This window comes from Anser cygnoides, chromosome 3 (assembly GCF_040182565.1).
Source record: "Anser cygnoides isolate HZ-2024a breed goose chromosome 3, Taihu_goose_T2T_genome, whole genome shotgun sequence".
Classification (NCBI taxonomy): domain Eukaryota; kingdom Metazoa; phylum Chordata; class Aves; order Anseriformes; family Anatidae; genus Anser; species Anser cygnoides.
In genome coordinates this window covers 25677087-25697231 of record NC_089875.1, presented here as the reverse complement: position 1 = coordinate 25697231, position 20145 = coordinate 25677087, and the positions used below count along the sequence as shown (strand labels likewise).

At 48.8% G+C, this 20145-nt stretch overlaps 1 protein-coding gene across 6 annotated transcripts; it reads left to right on the top strand.

The window, feature by feature from the left end:
• Nucleotides 1-4217: 4217 nt before the first annotated feature.
• SERTAD4 (SERTA domain containing 4) lies at nt 4218-15173 on the top strand. 6 transcript variants are annotated; one of them, XM_048057769.2, is made up of 4 exons: nt 4218-4236; nt 8441-8642; nt 8957-9072; nt 12152-15173. In XM_048057769.2, the coding sequence occupies exons 2-4, from the start codon at nt 8456-8458 to the stop codon at nt 12890-12892; spliced, it is 1044 nt and encodes a 347-aa protein (XP_047913726.2). In that variant the 5' UTR covers nt 4218-4236; nt 8441-8455; the 3' UTR covers nt 12893-15173. The 6 variants fall into 6 exon arrangements, with proteins under 6 accessions (XP_047913726.2, XP_066849856.1, XP_047913721.2 ...); XM_066993755.1 differs by lacking the exon at nt 4218-4236 and adding an exon at nt 4483-4500; XM_048057764.2 differs by lacking the exon at nt 4218-4236 and adding an exon at nt 7529-7654.
• Nucleotides 15174-20145: the final 4972 nt, after the last annotated feature.

Here is a 20145-nt window from a genome sequence, read left to right as displayed (position 1 = left end):
TTTGATGGATGAACTGATAGTGAAGTTTAAAAATCTCTCCTTTTAGCAAAAAAAAAAAAAGTCTCTGTTCAGCTCCTGGGTGCATGCTTGAGAAGGGCAGCATATACGGTGTCTTTATTATTGCTTCTGAAGGTGACGGCAGGTGTGGATGTAGGCACTGTACTGAGTATCAATACAATACTGTATCAACACTGTAGGTAAAGTGGAGATATAGAGTAATACACAAGCACTTTCCCCATATCTTCCTTTTTCTATTTTTTTTTTAATTTGAGGACTTGTGTACTCCATTGAAATCGCAGGCGTTGCTGCACAATTTTGTTTAAACGACAGCAATCGCAAGTCCCCAGCCACAACTCACCCAAGCTAGAAAACTGCTGCCCTGGGCTTTGCGGGGCTTAGCTCAGGCATCCCCCCAGGCCCTGGGGCTCTGAGGTATTCCAGGACCATCCATGCATCATCCACCTGGGACTGCACCACCCTTGCAGTAATGAAAGTGCTCCCAAAAAACACAGCATGAATGAAGGGCGCCTTTCAGTCCTAGAGGAAGAACCGCTGCTGTGAGTTGTGGCGCTACCGCTCCTAGCCCCGATGAGGACACGTGTTGCAGAACGGATTGCTAAATGAAAATCAGAATAACTTCATGTTTTTTATGCTACTTTTCAAGTAAAAAGAATAATCACTTTCTGTAGCACCATCTAAATAATTGAACGTCGATGCTAACAGAATATCTGTCCAAGGACAGTCAAAATCTGCCACATTTGCTTTTGCAATAACAAATTGTGCAGAGGAGTGCTTTTCTTGTAAATGTCTCTGATCTTACATTAACCCTCTCATTACTTCCACTGGTTTTCTCACCTCAATTTCATTTGCACCAGACTTCTTTTTTTCTCACTTTTCTTGGTTGCAAGGTTAACTTATACCATATGAGTATTTTATGTTGTTTTTCCCTGATTGTAAGAGATGGCCTTTCACTTAACTGTTAAATCAATAGGTTGGAGTCACTGAACCAAAAGGGTTTTATTTATTTATTTTTTAAATAATACTTTGACTCTGCACTGCTAATTGAAAAATAAATAAAGCCCTGTAAATTTTGATGAAATAGATCTGATTTTGTTTGCTTGCTTTTAAAGATCAGTAATGCTGAAGTCTGAAGACCGGAGCACAGACAAGGAGACTGGGAGATAAATGGATGAAGCCGTGTTAGTAAGTGTTGATCTGAATGCTGTAAGTCTTGGGATGAAAAAAAAAATTCAGTCCAATAAGAAGTTCTACATCAAAATATGGTATTTCCTATTAAAACTGTAATTTGTGGCGCTAGCCCAGCAAGCCTGTCTTTGGGAAGATGTCCCCAGAGCACAGAAGTGAGTGGCTAATCCATTCCCACCTGAAGTGTCCTGCTGGAAAAAGCGTCTGGTGGGCACTCAATGAATTATAGGCTTGAGAAACAACCTGGCAGTGCCAGAGACCATGAACCAGACACAAAACTTCCACTAGTGCAGCCTTTAGTGTCTTAAGTAGGTACTTGGCTGCCAGTCAGTATTAGGCGTGCTGTAAAGGGACTTTCTAAAAAAAAAATCTGACTCCAGACAGGGGTCCCTGTTTACTTCAGCTTGGTTTGGAGTGGTTAAATAGGATTTTGCAAAGGGAACGAAGAGGGGGACCAGATTCTCTAAGTTGAAAGCCTTATTTAAGAAGAACCGAGCTGCAAAGGAATTTGGTGCAGGATTTGCAGTTTTTGTTGCTCTTGTCTAACCGAATTTACATTTTCAAAACCAAAACAAACAAACCCCCAAAAGTAACATGAGCGAGCAGTAGCGCTTTCGGACGTGTGCATTACAAGTGATACAGAAAATACATTTGTGACTCAAAATTTTTAACAGCTGAGAAATAAATATGCAAAGCAGATTATTCTGTTTGCAGATGGTAATCCTGCCACACTGATTTTGCTCAGCTGTCTGATTTTCCAATGTCTGCATTCCTGGTTCCCAGGGTTCCCGGTTAAGAAATAAAATATGAGTCATGGGGCACGGTTACCTTCTGCACATCTGAACGGGTAGCTCGCTGTCTGGGAACAGATTATTACAGGCTGATCCCGCCCCGCTGAATCCAATGCAATGACAGGGGATTGGGGAAAATAAATAATTAAAAAAATCTGTTCCCCGCTCTGCCCCTCGTTTTTACAGCTGTAGGGTGGAAGTGCTTGCCAGCCCTTGTAAATCACCTTGCAGTGAATCGGCCGCTGGCCCCCCGGGTGCTGCAGGCGGGGAGGGCAGGCGCTGCATGGCAAGGTGAGGCACGGCCCCTTCCTCCTGCACGCTCTCGGGGATGACTCAGGCAGTTATTAAAAATTTCCAGCTTCCAGCTAAAAATGGCACCAGGAGCCGTGCCCCAGAGGGAAGGGGCGGGGGGGGGGGATGTGAAATGGTTTGTGCCGCTCCGGTCCCTGCTTCCTGACATGCACGCGCGCACACACACACAGAGCCAGTGCGCGGCTCGTATGGGAGAAGTTTATTTTGCAATAAGACGGGTTAGCATTCTGCTTAAGGCTTTTGCGAAGACTGGATCCAATTTTCGGAGCCTGTTGCCAATATTTGTGAGTCATTTCCTTGGAATCCTACCTTTGGTGTTTATTTCCCTTAGAAGGAAACTTGTAAAAGAATAATAATAGCAGTCATTCTTCGTGGAAAGTAGCACAGGGCACAGTGGCAGACAGCTCGCTCTTTGTTCCCAAACACTTCTCTGTTTGCTTTGTTTACTTTCTTCAGCAGACAGAAAGTGAAGAAGGCGATATAATTAACCCCATAAAACATCTAATTTATGATGCCGGTGACATGCGTACGCTGCTGCACGGGAGCGAAAGCGAGCTGGGGAAGCGGTTTTCTTTGGTACCTCTTAAAGAACGAGAACTGCCTTGGGATTCGGGAAGTCTCCGTATGTAGCAGAAGGGCTTTGCTGCCTCAGACCAGCCCTAGTGGTGTAACCCCGTCTTCTCTCTGACTTCGGTCACTGCAACAACACCTGGCCCCTATTCAGTGCCGAGACCTGTTGCAGAGGGAAGCCCGCCGGAGGCGCACGGCCCCTCGCACCTTGCCGCAGAAGCACTGCTTACCACCGGGACACTGACCTGGCTTGGCAAACTGAGCTGAATCCTGGGGGGAGCTCTGCTCGTCTGGCAGAGCCACGCAGCCACCAGCGGGGCGGAGGTGGAGAGCATACGAGACGTTTTGGCGAAGAACACTGGAAAAAAATATTTACGCTTATTGGAATAAATACCGACGGAGCTTTATTGTTCTCCTGGAGCAGGCAGGACACGCACGCTTCAGGAGGTGGCTGCACTAAACTTAATGCCACCTTTTTCAGATCTGCCGGGGGGGGGGGGGGGGGGGGGCGGGGGGAACAATTTGCAAATTTATTTGCATTTTCTATACTTGCACAAGTTCTGGTGCAAACTGTAACTGTTACAACCACCATTTAGGAGCTCATTGCATACAGGCCCTCAAGAGCACCGGGAGGTGACGTACCTCCAAAGAAAGACATAAAAAAGGAAACCTCTGCTATCAGCATAGAAACCTCCTATAGAAACCAGAAGCAGAAGAAAACACAACTGCTAGGAATTCAAAAGATTTTTTTTTTTTAATCTGAAAGTGTGCTTGCTAAGAAAACCGGGGAACTCTGACAAACCGGGACAAAGAAATTCCAGAAGGTTTTTATGGGAAGAATTCAGTTGAAAATAATTAAAAGAAAAATATTTAGCATGTGGGAGTTGGGAAAGGCAGAGAAATATTTGCTTGAAATTCCATCCTGCGGAAGAGACACTGGAGCATCTGGATTTGTACCATTCAAATTAGGAAAGAAGTTAAGGAACTGAAGATACCTTTGAAACACTTTCATGGAAAGGATATATCTTGACACAATTTCAGACTATGAGTCAATTCCCTTTCAACTGAGCAGTAAGTCTGTTTCTTGAAGGAAAAAAGAAGAAAAAAAAAAAAAGAAAGAAAGAAAAAAACAGTGGATTCCTTGAATTTCCCTGAAGTGAAGGCCAAGAAATACAGGGAAAAGCAGTGGGCTTGGCAGGCCTGTGGTTTATCTGTACCTCAGCAGGCTGAGGAGCGGAACTGACCCTGTTGGCACCCAGACCTGCTGCCCGACCAGCCCGGGGACTCCGGCCAGCCGTAACCATCTTGCTGCACCCTCACATCGCGCTTGCGGTGCTACATGTGCTCCTGAAGCCAGGTGAGGCTGAGGCAGCAGAAAGCCATTGCAGCCCGGAGCCGCACAGCCTCGCGGCCTCCTGCTGCCAGCTGCCCCTTGGAACTCCGACTTCAGTTTCTGATTAACTTCAGCACAACTGATGTGCCGAATGCTAATTCTAGGGGCTGTTCCTCTTTACCCAGTGCTTGCGGCCTCACCCTTCCCCTTGCCACCAGAGCCCTGGGTGCAGGGATCACCTTTGACTCTTCACTTTCGTTTACCGTGGCTTGATTTCCCCAGTGCACGGTGAGTCGGTGTCCCCAGTGTGCCCACTGCTTCCTCCATAACATTACCGCAGCTCCGTGCTCACCCACCCAGAAGATTTCACCCAGTTTCAATCAAGGCCCTCCTAATCTCCCATCTCTGTTTCTCACTTCCTCCTCCTCGAGCTCCAGGCCTATCGGCCAGCTCGATCTGCTCAGCCACGAGCTCCCACATCCTCTTCTCCATCCAGCGCTGCGGTCAGCCCCCAGCCACCCCCCACCTCTCCGGCAGCAGGGTTTTAATTTCACACTCCAGGTTGTCACAGCTCTGCCCAAGCTGTCACCATTCCACCGTTGTCCCTGCTGGTGTCCTCATGCATCCACTGCTTTCCTCTGGGAGCCTCTGTGCCCTTCTCCACAACGTGGCTGCCCACGGGGCACCCGCCCTCCGGCAGGGAAGTTGGGGCCCCCAAACTGCGTGGCAGAGAGCAGGGAGTTAGCAGTGAGGTGAGGCTGGAACAGTGCGTGCAGGGCATGGCTGGTTTTGTCACTTTTCGTGCTCCTGCACTGGTCTGGGTGCTGGATTGTGGCTTTCCCTCCTCCTCTCTGGGTGCCACTTGCTTGGTTAGGGCCTGGGTCTCATCCACGGGGGACTCCCATTGCTTCTGTGGTGTGAATTTCAGATAATGCCAGGAAGGGAACAGCTACCAAGCTGATGGCAATTATATTTTCTAAGCACGTCAGTCCAGATGTTAAGAGTGGCATCGTACAGCTAGGAGACATAAGTCTCTCCTTAAGCCACGTTGCTGTGCACTGAGAATGCTCCAGAATATGTGCTAACTCCGCAGCGCTTGGGTGCAAACCCAGGGGTTAGGAAAGGAATGGCCATCCTAAGTCTATTCCCCTGTCTTTCTTGATCTTGTAAGACCTGCAGCATTATGGTAACAAGCATTTTATATTTAAGTTTGTTTTTTTTTTTGAGGCATTCTGGAAGTGTATAAAAAGCCCTTTTCACTGACATAGCATCAGGCTTGTTATAATGTGAATGGCATCATTACAGTTCTCTCATTAACATCATAATGGCTCTGGAGGAATAGTGAGAGAAAACCCAGCAAATGGAGTAGAGCAGCAATGCGTAGTAGTCTTGCTGTGTAAAGCTGCGTACGGAAAAAGTTTGACGTTTTAACCTTCGGGCTGCTGCATGTGCCTCAGGGTGTCCTCGCACTGCGTGCATTTGGCTGGCAAAATGGAAAAATTGTGGTAGCCTAAGGATGGAGGGCTGGGTTCAATAAAAAGCCCTGCCTGGCTTCCATGCCACTGAAGCCCACACAAGGCTCCCAAATGGCTTTTTCAAAATTGAATCCAGCCCCGAGTGTCAACCTTTCGCTGTGATTTTGTATAGTAAATGTATTGTATGCTCAAACGTACATCTTTCATCCTTTATTTCCAGTGGTGTTAATGGAAATGCAACAATGCGTGTGCTGTTCTGCAAAGTCTCATTGAAATGAATGGGATTTTTGATGAAATCCCTCCATTGCATACGATAATGTATTATAAATGGGTTGGGCTTGTGGCTGGGGGATGATGTGATCTGGCTCTCGTTCTGGCTCTGACACTGATTTGCTGTGTGACTTCTGGCAAAACGCTCAGGAGGGGATTTTGCTGCCCGTAACGGGGAGAAACGGCACGGCAGCTCCCACAGCAAAGCCAGAGGTCCTGTTTCTGGGCTGGGTGCAGCCACACTGCCTCAGAAACATCCCCTCGTGCTTCAGGCTCTCGGTTCTGCGGTGTCCAGCGTCACCTTGCAGGAGGCTGATTGCCGACGTGCTGTGTACCCGCAGCTCCCTTCCCACTCATTTGCAGCAGCTGGCAGTGAGCGCTTCTGAAAATCAAACAAGAGCAAATAGCATGCCCAGCGTCAGGAGCCTCTTAAAAAGGCTGGTTCTCTGCTTCCCTGCACTGAAACAATTCCTCTGCTACAAAATGGGGCTTATTTTGTAGCTGAGTGCCACCTCTGCAGCTTTGTAAAGCACGCCCAGACCCACAAGCTTGGTTTGGGGTTTTGGTTTTCCTTTTCTTTTTTCTTCCTCGGAAAGCTCTATTATTTATGCCTCGGTTTTATTCCATTTGGAAACACGGCGAATGTGCATGGACAGTAGCTGTTTATGGAAGTTAACTGGCCTGCCTCTATTAATTTTGCATGTTGTAAATAGCAGAAGCAGTTCATTTACTTTACAGGCTGTCCAGAGAAGTCAGTTTTTTCGAGATAAATCAGCAGCAGTGTGCAGAAGGCATCCCAACACTTCCTTCCTTCCTTCCTTCCTTCCTGTGTGTTTCTGCTTAAGCGCAGAAAGACTTACTTGTGATGAAATATGGTAACAAAATGCATGGTCGACAGCTCCGAGTCCAATTTTGTTCTCATAAAAGAATTCCACAAAGGGATGCTGAACTCATTAGGAGCAAAGAAATCCTGACTTTCCCAGCGCAGCGGTGAGTTTCTTCCAGCCCTTACTCTCCAAGGACGAGCACTGAGTGTTGACATCAGGCCAACATCAGAAGATTGATGTCTCCCTGGGAGCGATTCCTCGGCACAGATTAACGAGGAGAGTCCATGGGTGCTTTCTAACAGCAGCCCAACCTTTTCAGCCACAAAATGCATGACTTTTGAGCTGCTTCTCAGCTGTTTCTTTTGGCCCTGACCCACTTGTGGTTTTGAGCAGTCTTTCCGTGCGTCGGGACTCAGCTGGAAACAGAAGGTGCGGGGAATAAATGCAGGACCTCGGCTGTGCCACGGGTTACCTCCCTGGTGGCTCGTCATTCCCTGCCTCGTTCTTTCTTTGCCCAGGGAAAGCAAGAGGGCATTAACGTGAGAGAAAATGTCAGAGGGTCTCACACAGGGCAGGTTTCCTTGCTCGTAAGCATGTTTAAAGCTACAAAATAATACATCGATGAGGAGGAAGGGGCTTGGGCGTCTTCCAGTACATCTGCAGGGTGGCCTTTACTGGGGCAGAAGGCTGGGGGATTTCAGCCTGCTTCCCTTCCTCTCCCATTTTCTGCCTCGGTGGGGCGCAGGGGGGCAGCCCCGCGGGTGCGGGAGCCGAAAACCCGAGCCCAGCAGCAGCCCCGTGCCTCCCTCCCGGACTTGGGGAGCCAAGCGGCAGATGCGGATGGTTTATTTTCCTCCCTCTCCTGCTGCGGTTTGTTGTTTTATTTTCATTTTTTTTTTTTTTGCCTCTAGCCGGTACCGCAAGCCAGCGCTGGGATCCCACCTGCCCACCTGCGGGCCTTCCTCCGGGGGGGCTGCGCGAAGGGGAACCGCATCCCTCTTCCTCGGGGAGAGGAGGAGGAGGAGAAGGAGGAGGAGGAGGAGGAGAGGGAGGGAGGGGCCGGCTCTGGGCGCATTGTTCCGCGCTCTCTGCCAAGAAGTGGGTGGCTGCGGGCTCGTCCCCTGCCCCTCGCTCAAACTTTGCTCCCTCCGGCGCCGGGGGGCGGCCGGCCCCGACCCCCCCCCCCTCCGCTCCTCCCGGTGCCGGGCTGCGGCTCCCGGCGGGGCAGAGCCGGGCAGAGCCAGCTGCGGAGGAGGAGGAGAATGGGCAGCGAGTGAGCCGAGCCGGGCAGCGAGTGAGCGGGGCGGGACGGGACGGGACGGGACGGGACGGGGATGGGGTCCGGGATGGGGCCGGGGTCGGGGCCGGGGCCGGGGCCGGGGGCGGCGGAGGGAGCGGGGCCCCCGCGCCCTTTGTGGCAGAGAGCTCGGCTCCGTCTCCGGCCGCGGGAAGGCAAAATAATCATAGTGTAATAATAGTACTAATAGTAATAATAATGATAATATTAATATGATGATGATGGCGATGGTAACAGTGCAGACAGGCGCCCGGCAGGAGGGCGGCCGGCCAGCAGGAGGGGTGCCCGGAGTGTCGGGGGTCCGGAGGGGGTGCCGGGGGTCCTGGGGCCGGGGTCTCACGGCGCCGCTTCGCTCGCAGGATCCGGCCCCCGCCATGACCCTGGTGCTGCCCATGCAGCGGCTGGGCCGCCCCAGCGCCGCCGAGGGAGCCGCCGACCTCGCCGCCTACCGAGCCCTCTGGGAGCCGCCCGCCTGCGGCCGCACCGCCACCGGCACCGCCACCGCCACCGCAGCCCCCGGCACCGCTCCGGCACCGCCAGCCACCGGGACCCCCTCCTCAGGTAGGTCCCGTCCCGTCCCGTGCCCATCCCGTCCCGTCCCGTGGCCCCCCATCCCGTCCCGTCCCACCCCATGTGCCCCCCCGTCCCATCCCGTGGCCCCTCATCCTGTCCTATCTCATCCTATGGCCCCCCACCCTGCCCCATCCTGTCCCGTGTGCCCCCCATCCCATCCCACGGCCCCCCATCCCGTCCTGTCCCCTCTCCCCACTCGCAGCCCCGGCAGCGGGCTCCCCTCATCGGGAAAAAAAGGATTTGGGTTGGAGGACCTCCGGCAAACCGCGTGTCGTTTGTCCTGTCTGATTTATTGCCCGCAGGATCGCATTACAGGGGAATTTCAGATCCTGTAGCGACATCCAAGATCACATACTTTAAAAGGAAATATGTGGAAGAAGAGGATTTCCATCCACCGCTCGGCAGCTGTGCGCATAAAGTATGTTTTCTCATAGCCGTTATTTTCACCCCGAGTTTCAGAGGCTTAGCACCAGTCATTGACCCGTTTCCAGAAGGCTGAAATACTCTGCTGAAATTAGGGAGCGATCCAGCTGTTTGCCCAGAAACAAATAGTTGTCGCTTGCTCACATTTATTGTTTTATTGTCAGCAAACTGCCTAGGAAGCAAAGGCGTTTCTGCATTTATAACAACTCTAAGTGTCAATGCTCAGAATAACTTTTTTTTTTCCAGATTCTTTTGTTCTTAGATAGTTTATACCATGCGTACAGAAGCAGTTCTGTAGGGTTTGAACACCAGAAATGAAGAACGAAAGTAAATAAGAAGGGCCCACAATTCCCCATTCACTCCAAACTTTTTGCAGGGGAGAAAATACCAGCAGGTTCCCTGTGCCCCAGATGGGCTAGAGAGCCTCTGGAGACGCAGAATGACTCGAAAAGGGAGTACGAGCTCCTTCGGTATTTAATCCTGTTTATTAAAAAGCTAATAACTCCGAAAGAACAGATTAGTAAGTGAAAGAATTTTTCTTTTTTTTTAACGAAAGCCGTCAAGGGAGGGATTAGAGCAGCCGTTTCCCAGGCCGGTGAATACGTAAATTGAAATCTGACTTTTTTTCTGGGAGACATGGTGCTCTTGTTCGCCAGGGGTGCAGCCCTGTGAGGAGCCCAACACCGGGACTGACGTGCTTGAGGATGTCCTGTGCCCTGGGACACCCCTGGGACACCCCCAGGACACCCCCCCTGCCTCGCAGCATCCCACCGGGTCCCAGCACTGCCCCGTCACTGGTGCAGGTGGAGAGGACAGGATGCGCCCCGCTCTGCTGGAAGCCCCGCTCGCAGAAGGTGGCAGTGCCGCCAGAGCCCCGGAGATGGACACTAGGTGCAGAGCACTGAGGCTCCTCCATGACCTTTCCCTACACCGTGGAGTCAACCTCCCGGGACGAGTGGAGGGTGTAGTGCCTCTCCCCTGCCATGGTGCCGGGTGGGGAGGTCAGCCCCGACTGCTGTCCTGGAGGAGAAGCCGGCCATAACGTTGAGCTGGACCTTAGAGCAGCCGAAGGAATTTTCAGCTACGAAGAGCCTCAGCTGGGAATAAGTGATTGACCGGCAGGTGGAAAACTGCCCCACCGTTAACTACAGAAGGTGCTCGGTCTGCACCCGGAGCAATGAAGAGAGCAACGAGGGTGGCAAAAAATGGCCTACATTCAGCAAGCGTGTCTCCCACGTGTCACACCTTTCTCTGATTTCGGCCAGTTTTTTCCTTGGATAGATTGGTGGATTTTTTGCATTAGTGATTATTTTCCTCACAAAGCAGAGGAGTCATTGCCTGTCCCTTTCTAATAGCACCTAAAAGCATTGTAGAGGTGTTGGCGAGAGAGGCCTGTCTCAGACTCCTGGGCTGTTGTAGACACCTATCACGCCAGAAACCCTGGGCCACCAGGCCCTGCTGTCCAGCACAGATATCCCCCCTACTTTGCAACCCAGAGATCTGGGGGAGGGAGGATTCCCCCCAGATTATTTTGAATTTTGTACGCTTTCTGTGCCTCCTCTGCCCAGCAAGGAGAGCATTACACTCTCCGGTGGTTTGTCCCGTAGGCCCCAATGCCCATCTCCAGGGCTGCTGGTGACCACTCGTGGTAGAAGGCCTCTGATGACTGGTTCCTGCTGGTGGCTCTCCAGGGCCTCTCTCCAGGATGATCCTTGCGTGCTCAAGGCTTTTAAGGGTTCCCTGTCAGTTACTACAGCACATGTAAAGGACGCAGGTTAACCTGTAGGGTTAATATAATTCAAAATGGGTCTTTTATTATAGAGAATTATTCTCTCTAACAAAGAAGAGCTTCGGCTGTGAACTTGCTTGGAAACATGGCCAATTTTTGTTTTTACGAGGCGCTGTGCTGCTTCTGAGCCCTGCAGCCAGGCCCAGGCTGTGGAAAGAGCTGGAGGGCTGAGGAGAGCTGAATGGATGTGAAAAGCAGCTGTGCTTTAAGCGCTTTCAGTCCTCATAGCTACGACTTCCACTCTGCAAAAATGCTGTAACCATGTGGGAAAGGGAAGAATGATCAAGCCACAGATGGGGGGGATTTAGAGCAGCCTCTCTTTGTGATGTGCTTCTCTCCTCCTACGCAAACCAAATTCTTACTAAAAATGAAAATTAGTTAATGCTGCTTACAGTAGCGTGCATTACCCCCTCTCTATTTTGATTCCCAGGGTAGCGATTACAGTGCAGATCCCAGGGCCTCCCGGGGGCAGTAACCTGCTCCCGCTGCCAGTGCCGAGAAAGGGAGTCCTGGAAGGACCGTGGCAGGGGGAACGAATCTGCAGGCTCCTGGCCAGGATTTCTGCAAATCCCCATCCCCTCTTCGTTTCCTGACCTTGTCCCTGCCTACCCGCATTCCCTTCGGTCCCATGGAGCGCAGGGTGTAGTGTGCGGGCCAGCAGCTGCTCTCCAGATGCTGCAATGCTTTGAGATGGGTTTTTCCCTGCCTCCCTCCCTGCTTGCGTTTTTGTACACAAGAGCAGTGGTCGAGAGCATGGCATGTGGAGGCCTCCTGGTTGGAGGGCCTCTCCCGCTGGCGGTGGATTAGCTGCTCCGGCACTTGCTGCCGGCCACGTCTCACAAACCTCTGGCGGTCCGTGCTGCAGAGAGGCCACATGGAGGGACCTTCACCTGGCTTCAGGGCTCTGTAAAGCTCCACAGGGGATGGGATCGGGTCCGCTTACATCAAAGAGCCCCCCCATGACTGGAGCAAAACTGCACTACAAATTTATGATTAAGCCCCAGATGCAAGTAAAGAGCCAGATTGGGATTTCACTCTCCCACCCTGGGTTTGTGCCTCTGGGTGTATAACGGGGTTACACCTCAGCCCGGGGTGTTCTGTGGACAAGAAAAAGCAGGTCCCCAGTCATGCGGGTGTGCAAAATGGGAAGCCACTTCTAGGTGCTTGAGAAAGAGGATGAGAAAAGCAGTGACATGGAGTGAATACTATGCTTCATTTTCTTTCTCTTGCCTGGAGCAAAACTGGTTGACTTCAGTTCTGTATCTTCTGTCTTTTGCATTTTCAGACAATCTCAGTGTTTGAGGAGCGGGCCCATATTCTTTACATGTCTTTGGAAAAGCTGAAGTTCATTGACGACCCTGAAGTCTACCTGCGGAGATCCGTCCTCATCAACAACTTAATGAAGCGAATCCACGGAGAAATCATCATGCAGAACAACTGGTGCTTCTCTGCTTGCTCCTTTGGTGGCACCTCACCACAGGAGTGGTTCGTGCCTCAGGACTGTCCGTACAGAAAACGTCTCCGCATGGCCAAGGAGGAGTACGAGAAGATCCACACGTGCTGCTTCTATCAAGAGTGTGGCAGTCACTATTTAAACCTACCCTACTCGGTCAGTGCCAGTACAGAAAATACTTCCTCCTCTTCCTCCTCCTCTTCCCCCATTTCTTTGCCCAGCTGTTCCCAGCAGGTGGATTATGACATTGGCAGTGCCCCTTCTTACAGGAGCGACGACCAGATACCCGCTAACGAAATATTCGTCACCAATGGCAGGCCTCACGGTAATCAGGAAAAGGCAAAATTTGCTGACGAGAAAGGCAGTAACGAACCTGAGCGAGACAGTGCCCCCCTAAACTGTGAACCTGTAAGAGGCACCCATGCTCCCGAATGTAAAGGCAAATTTTATGACTATTTTGAGACTGGATGTAATGACAAGAGCAACGGAAGTGAATCTTGGAAAAAATGCTTAAGGAAAAAGGAATCTTTACCAAGTAATAAAATGTGCTGCAGCAAAGGAAGTAAAATATGAGGCATCTTTCTTGCTCCATTGAAGCATGCGCAGCATGTTCGTTTGTCTATCAGATTTTTATTTTGAATGGATTTTTTATAGTTTTCTACAAATGATACAATCATGCCACAAACATTACACGTAGTTTTAAATGACTGGAGAGCAGATTGCAGAGAGCGTCGCTATGATCTGCATCAGCGGGCTATTTATAAGTATGGAGACTATCATAAAGAACGCAGTTGCGTTACCGCTTAGCACTGTAGTCTGTGTGGCTATGGTGCAGCTTTTGTTACTGAAAATACCAATCAGCCAGATGGGGAAAACATATCGTTTTATACATCCCCGCCCCCAAGAAGTCTGCCATTAATTAAGAAGAACCTCCATTCTGTTTACTAAGGAATTAGAAGTCTGGTAAACAAATTGATGCTACCAGCAAGGGTGATGTGCTCCTTGTAACTCGGTGTTTGTTCTGACAAAGGACTGGCTATGTGGACTGGGAATAAACCATCCTTACATTTTGTATTGATACTTCTGAATTCCTGGATTCAGCGTCTCGTTCAACTGACAAAATGGGACATAGCATAAGGAAATAACCTGTTTATGGGATCTTAATCAGAAACACAACATGCAGCTCAAGTACTTGCACGTTTTCACCTCGGCTGTAGTAACTAATGAGGCTTGTTGTTATACAGGGCAGGTTTTTTTTTTGGTGCCTTACTTTTTGTCTTAATTTTTGCCAGCGTGAAAATTAAGTATAAATCAGTGATACAGCAGGGATTTAACCTAAGCAGAGGAAAAAAAAAAAAAAAACACAAAAAAAACAAACAACACAACAACACAGGGTGGATCAATATTATTAGAAACCTTTAACCTTTGAAGTACTGAGTTCAACTTCCTATTCAAACATCTCTGTTCTTCCTTTTTGATGCTCAATTGCTTTTTGATTTGCCATCCTTAGGAAGGGATTTAAGAAACAATAGAGAGATGTCTCTTGTAAACAAGCATTCGATGCTTGAGTGTTTCTATGGCAACTGTCTGTTGCTGGGGCTCTTTTATTTCCTTCTTCGTATAATGAAGTTCATGAACCAGTGGCATGTTTTATACTTTATTCTGTTTCGCATAATTCCTCTCTTTTAGATTGCAAAAGCATGCGGGAGTTTTTATATTACTTTTGCTGTTGATTTAAAAAAGACAACAACAGGAAACAAAAAGCACAATGTTAGTTAATCAATAATGTGGCGATAAACATGATTTTATCTGAATGAATGTAAGGGTTTTAATTTTAAAAAAGAACATTTTGGAGAAATGAGCTGAGATTTCAGTGGCTAAGGACAACGTTTAGTCATCCGTAGGTAGATTGATTCCAAAAGTGTGCTGTTTAAAATGCCCAGAAGGCATTTGTTGGGGTTGGACAGAGAGTATTGTGGGTCTTAGATCTACCAAATTAATTAGTTCCCACAGTCCCCATAACAACCTGCAGGATGTGCTCGGCAAAGTAGCCACATCCAAGCCACAGTGGACTCATAATAGCTGCCTGTTCCCACAGAATCACAGATCCAAGTGACACCTTCCCACCTCAGTTCATGTCCAGTGGGAACATTCACTTCCACGTAGGCACCCAGGGGTCCTGTCCCCAGGCTGTCCCTGGTGCGGTGCCGGAGCCAGTGGCACCAAAGCATTGGCAGGTCTGTGGGTTGTGGCCAAGCTGGGCGCCTCGCAGAGCACCAGGGCTTCACAGCTCAGCCTTGGTCCTAGTGGGCCATGGTTAGGTTGGGCAGCATGCACACCCCACGGTCAGGTTTGCAGCCCAGGCAGCTTTTATGAGTTAAGTGCAGTGGTCGCAGGAAAGTGGTCCCCCCTCCCAGCCAAGGTGACCCCAGGAGAACATCTAGGATGTAACTCAGTGATAACCTTTGCGCCGTCGTGTGAGTGGGAACTGGCAGGTGTGTAAGGGTTATCGCTGTGAAGAATGACAGATAAAGAAAGTGCAAATCCCACCTGATTTCTCCAAGACAGAAGCTTTTTTATTAATAATAATAATATTAAATATAGATCTCATTCATACAGTGTATGAGTAGGATCATCATTTAGACATTTGTCCACAAGGACCAATTAAAAAAAAATGATTTTTCTTGTGTTATACCCAGGTAGTCTAGTAATGTCTGCTCTTTTCCAATATTTGATAAACACTTGATGTTTTAAGCTTAAATATTAGATGCTTGTATACTAATGTGTTGTTGTAGTAAAGTGAGATTTCCTTGATATATATTTATTAAAATGACCAAAATTCATTTTAATTTTACATCTCCAATGGCTACTGGATCCTTTCCTCATGTTTCCCTCCCTCACCCAAGGAAATACCATTCAATCCAGCTGCTCTGGTGCTGAAGAAGTTACACAGCAGTCAACTCCTGCACCTCAGGTTGAGGCCAGGATGGAGCTCAGCCTCACCAGGGTTTCAGGGACCTTCAGGCCAGTCTAGTGGGTTTCCTTGTTCAGTTTTATTTTGATCTGTGGCATGTAGAGCGCAAACCAGATAGATAGGCCTTTTCCCCATTGCACGCGCCAGTCCTAGGAGTATTTTGCTACTACCACAAATTTACAAGAAACAGTTCTTTTCCAAGATTGTATTAATGCCTTTCATCCGCGTCTCCCATGCATAACTACTAAATGAATGCTCCTGAGCATGTTGCTGGTCTATCTGCCTGAAGAACTGGACAGAACTTATCTCCACGGTGAATGTTTTACCCCCTGCAGGAGACACTTTGCTGCTAGAGTGTAATACTACAGAGCACTGTGCTGTTCAGCAGGCTAATCCCCGCTTATAATGGTACATCCCTAATATATGGAAAACAAACAAACTAAAAAAGATGTTTCTGTTGTCAGGTCTATTTTAATGTCATTGTGGACAAAATGTCATTTTATTATCAAGGATTGCTTTCTACCAGAAAATACAGGCCTTACACCCTGGAGCAAAGCTGTGGTGAAGAGGTGTTTTCCACAGTCCATCCTCCAGTGCTCCTCCATCCATCCTCCTCTTTCATCTCTCACCTCACCACCCGTCCTTTCTCTGAAGACCTGTGATGCTGCTGGGGCGACGCGCTGGGTTCAGAGGTGCAGTGTGGTCTGAAGGGGCGTTAAACAAATTAGCCAGGCTGCAGGGCATCTCGCCACTTTGTGTGCCTCCGGAGGCCCGTGCCAGTTGTGGCCCGGGCAGCCGAATGGCCCTGCCAGCTGCCAGCCCTGGGACTGTGCCGTGGCAGCGACCTGGTGATTGAGGGTTGCCGGTCGAAGCAGGGCGTGAAGGTGATTTCTGGCCTGCATTCGTCTCATGCCCTTTCACTGGCTTCTTGAGATAAAGGCAACAGCCAGAGGTGTGACAGATGCAATTGCTGCTTACTAATGCAAGCAGCCTTGATAAAATATGTTTTGTAAGTTTTATCAGAAAAGAGTTGGTCACATTAGATAAAGGGTTAAGCTGCGATAGGGAAAGGATTTAATCTGGCGTTTTTTTCAGAGAATGTGACTCTCACATTCCCAGAGACACCTAAACTGTGTCACTGCCCGTCCCTTGCTTTGCAGCCTCGAAAGCAGGGGCTGCCCTGGCTTCACGGAGGAGTTTTTTGGGGCTCCTCAGCACTGGTATGAGCTTTTCGACAGCCACATGAAGCACCCCGGGGGGCTTCTCCTGGCAGGGCGCATGCAGCTGGCTGGAAGAGCGCAGCTGGGGCCGCACTGCAGAGGATCCTGGTGGAGATGCCGGGAGATGCGAGCCTTCCGCAAGGCATCCCGTGTAACAGCCAAGCCGCTCGGTCACAACCGCCTGGAATACACAGTAATTTCCTGTGTTTTTTCAATCTCACTTTAACTTCTCTGACAGATGGGGAAAGATGACTAAACCGAGGGAGTTTACAATAGTTCGTCTTGTGGTGTTTGCAAACTGTCTCTGTGAGGTCCATTTGCTCTAATGTAAACACTGCCATGGCAGGGTGCCTAGTGCCTTTGCAGCAGCTAATCCTGCTCAGCTGAAGGCTGATAATGCGAGGTATACACCAAAGGCCTGGTCTGCATGGTGATCCGAACACAAATCACCCCTGGGGCTGAGGGGTGTTAGGAGGAGACCTTCACTCCTCACTTGGCTCTCCACAGAAAGTGTGAAGCAAAGCAGCTGCGGCTGCACGACCAGATTGAATTCACCGCTGAGCCTCGGTGGCTTTCTGTGTCGGGGGGCTGTGGGCAGGTGTGGAAGGTTGGATTCAACTCCAGGGCTGTAGTCATGCAAAAATGGTTGCACCTGGGGCTGTAGTTGGCCTGCTGCTGCTGCTGCTCTCCCTAGTCTATAAGTCAAGTAAAGGAAGCAAACCCAGCCCTGGGGAAGGTGGAGTTTCAGTTCTTCTGCTTTGCAAAAGTGGTGCAGACTGTGAAGTATGTGAAGCTTTCTCACCAGATCCAGCTGAAAGACCAGGTAGGCAAGTGCATTAACTTCTTTTAATCTTTGTGCTCAGGTTTCTCTCTGATGAACCCAGGGAGTGCGAGGAGAAGTCGCAGATGCGTGGTCTGCATGTGCTCAGAAGCACGCTTACTTAGCAAAAACAAACAAACAAAAAAGAACCAACCCCAACTAAAACCCCAAAACAGTGAGCTGCTGAATTTGAAAAACAACTTATTTCCCAAGGCTAGCAATTCCTCTCAATTAGTACAGCATCATTGTCCAATTTACTGCGTAGAGCATCTAATCTGTCATGCTGGGACTGCAGAAACAAGATAAATGGTCTGTCTGATCAAGGTCACTTCATTCGCTTCTACCTCTTGCAGTGGTATTTTCCCTGTGGAATAGCCTGCTAGGCTCATCTTTCTGTACTGTGGGCTGTCTGCCTCCTGAAATAATTAAAGGCTCTGGCAGTTGTGGAGGAGGTGACAGGATAGCAGGGGTTGGTGACTGTGCCTCCTCCAGGGAAACCTGACCCATAGTCATCATGGCTGTGATCCTCCAGCAAGCACAACGGGGCCTTCCAATGGCATTTCCACCGTCTGCTCACCCCGTTCTGTTTCTAATGCAGCATTTTCACCTGTAGGGTGTGACTGATGTCCAGTGCTTTCTGGTGGCTGTTGCAGCAGGGTGAGGGGTGATGAGTCCCTCAGCTGGCATGAGATGATGATGCGCCATGGATTGTCGGATAGGTTGTGCCCAGTCTGATCTGCTGGCTGCCCACAGCTCTGGTTGTTGTTGTTGGTTTTGTCTTTCCTCACCTTGTTCTCAAAGCAGGGTTCAAATGACAATTGCCCGCTTCCACCCATGCGGTGCAGGACTGTCCACTCTCTTTGTTATAGAAAGCCTCTGTCTCTGGAAATAGGAGATGAGCAACAGATTATTTTCAAATCCAGTTTTATTCCCAACTCCAGAGTTGCTTCTCTCTTAATATGTGTGTACAATTTGTGCTATATTCATCAACTCTAAAAATCCACGTAATCTTTTACCTCCATCCATTGCTTTTTTGAGACAAGATCTTTTATACTTATTTATGTGACTAAGCCCCACTTTTTAGCCATGTTCTCTTAGTCATATGGCTGTTGTGGGGCCCTTTATTCCTTTGAAAGAAGTAGTTTAGTTATGGCTCAAAATGCAATTGCCCTTTATATTACAAATCATCAGAGTATGCATACATTGTATTGCTACCGTCTAAGTGTAATGTACTGTCAGTACTACATTTTTCCCAAATTTATCCTTCATGAGTCTCAACAAGTATGACCAAAATGACCTATGTTTCTCAATTTCTGGTATAATTTTCATGAAAATAGTTTGAATAATTTTTTGATCTTGAGCAGGCTATGTTGTACCTTTGGAGGCTGAATGCCCTTTGTTCTTTCTTTGACCCCTTCCTTTGCTTGACAGCTTGGATTCTGGTTTACCAGCAGAGTAATTAGTGTAATAGTGGCAAACTTTGTGCTTGCTGTGAGAAGTAAGATGCATTACGTTTGCAGTTGTGAAACATACTTTCATTGTAGAATTGCTCCACTACAGAAACCTCAAAATAGCCCGTATAGTCATCAGAGTCATGAGGAAAATCTTAAACGGCGAGTAAGGCTTAAGCTACTGTCAGATCATTCCCCTTATTCTGCATACAGGCTGAGGTGAGGATTTTTACTCTGAGTTTATTCACCCATTGAAAGCGCTCCTTTTGCTAATTCTGAGGCTTAAAGATGATGATTGAATGTCAGCTTTTGAGGTATTTCACCAGTGACCATTACAAAAAAGGCCTTTTGGGTAATGAGCTTGCCCCACATTCCCAATGGTCTTTGGAGCCTCTTAAGTTGCCAGCAGCTCCCAGTAGTCAGTCCCCTTCCAGCTGCCAAAGCTCCTTTTCTCCTTTGAATATTTCCATGTGCTATGCATAAAATATCTTCCTAGGCCCTAGAAACACAGGAACAAGGCAAACTCTTTTAACTGAATGTCAACATAAATAATAGAACTGCAACCAAACCAATAATTTTATCCTTTTCACTTAGGAAATATAAAGCCTTTTTTAAATTTATTTATTTGGAAACTTAATTTTAATTTAAATAATGCAACCACAGCATTTTCAGACTGCCATGAATATGACACCCATGCACTGAAAATCCTTCGTGATCAAGTAGCGCTGCCCTGGTGGGTGCCAAAATGAGAACCTCGACTGAGCCTCTGAGGTTTGCCTGGATGCTTTCCCACTGCCTCGGTTCTTCCTTTTACTCAAGAGCTGAGAAGATGCGTGTGGAGGGGGAGGGGACCTGAGGGAAGACGTAAATCATGGCAACCTGGCTGTCAGGAGGGTATCACTTTTTAATTCCTGGTTTGTGTTCCTGGTGGCAGTGGAGCTGCGATCTGAAATTTTGTTTCACCTCTCTGCTTTGTGTGCGGGTGCCAGAGCAGTGGCAGCCCCTGGCCGCTCGAGCTCGGAGGTAAGGGACCTTGCAGCAGCAGGCTTGCCTAGAGGTTTTGTTCCTGTTTGATAGGTCGGGCTGGCACTCATTGCAGGAGCAGCTGGGAAGAAATAATTAGCATAACAAAGAGCTATATTATAGTATTGCGTTGTGCATTTTGAGCCTTCAGATACCTTGCGTGTTGCGTACATCTGAATTCCAGGTATAATCTGACAAACACAAAACAAAAAAAAAAAGATCCCTCCACCTTTAAAGCAAAAAGAATATGATTCATTTAAAATATTGTAAAGTTTGGGTGTAGCAGTGCTGTGGGTGCATTCACCTGAACGGGGTGCCAGTGGTCACTGGTGTGGCGT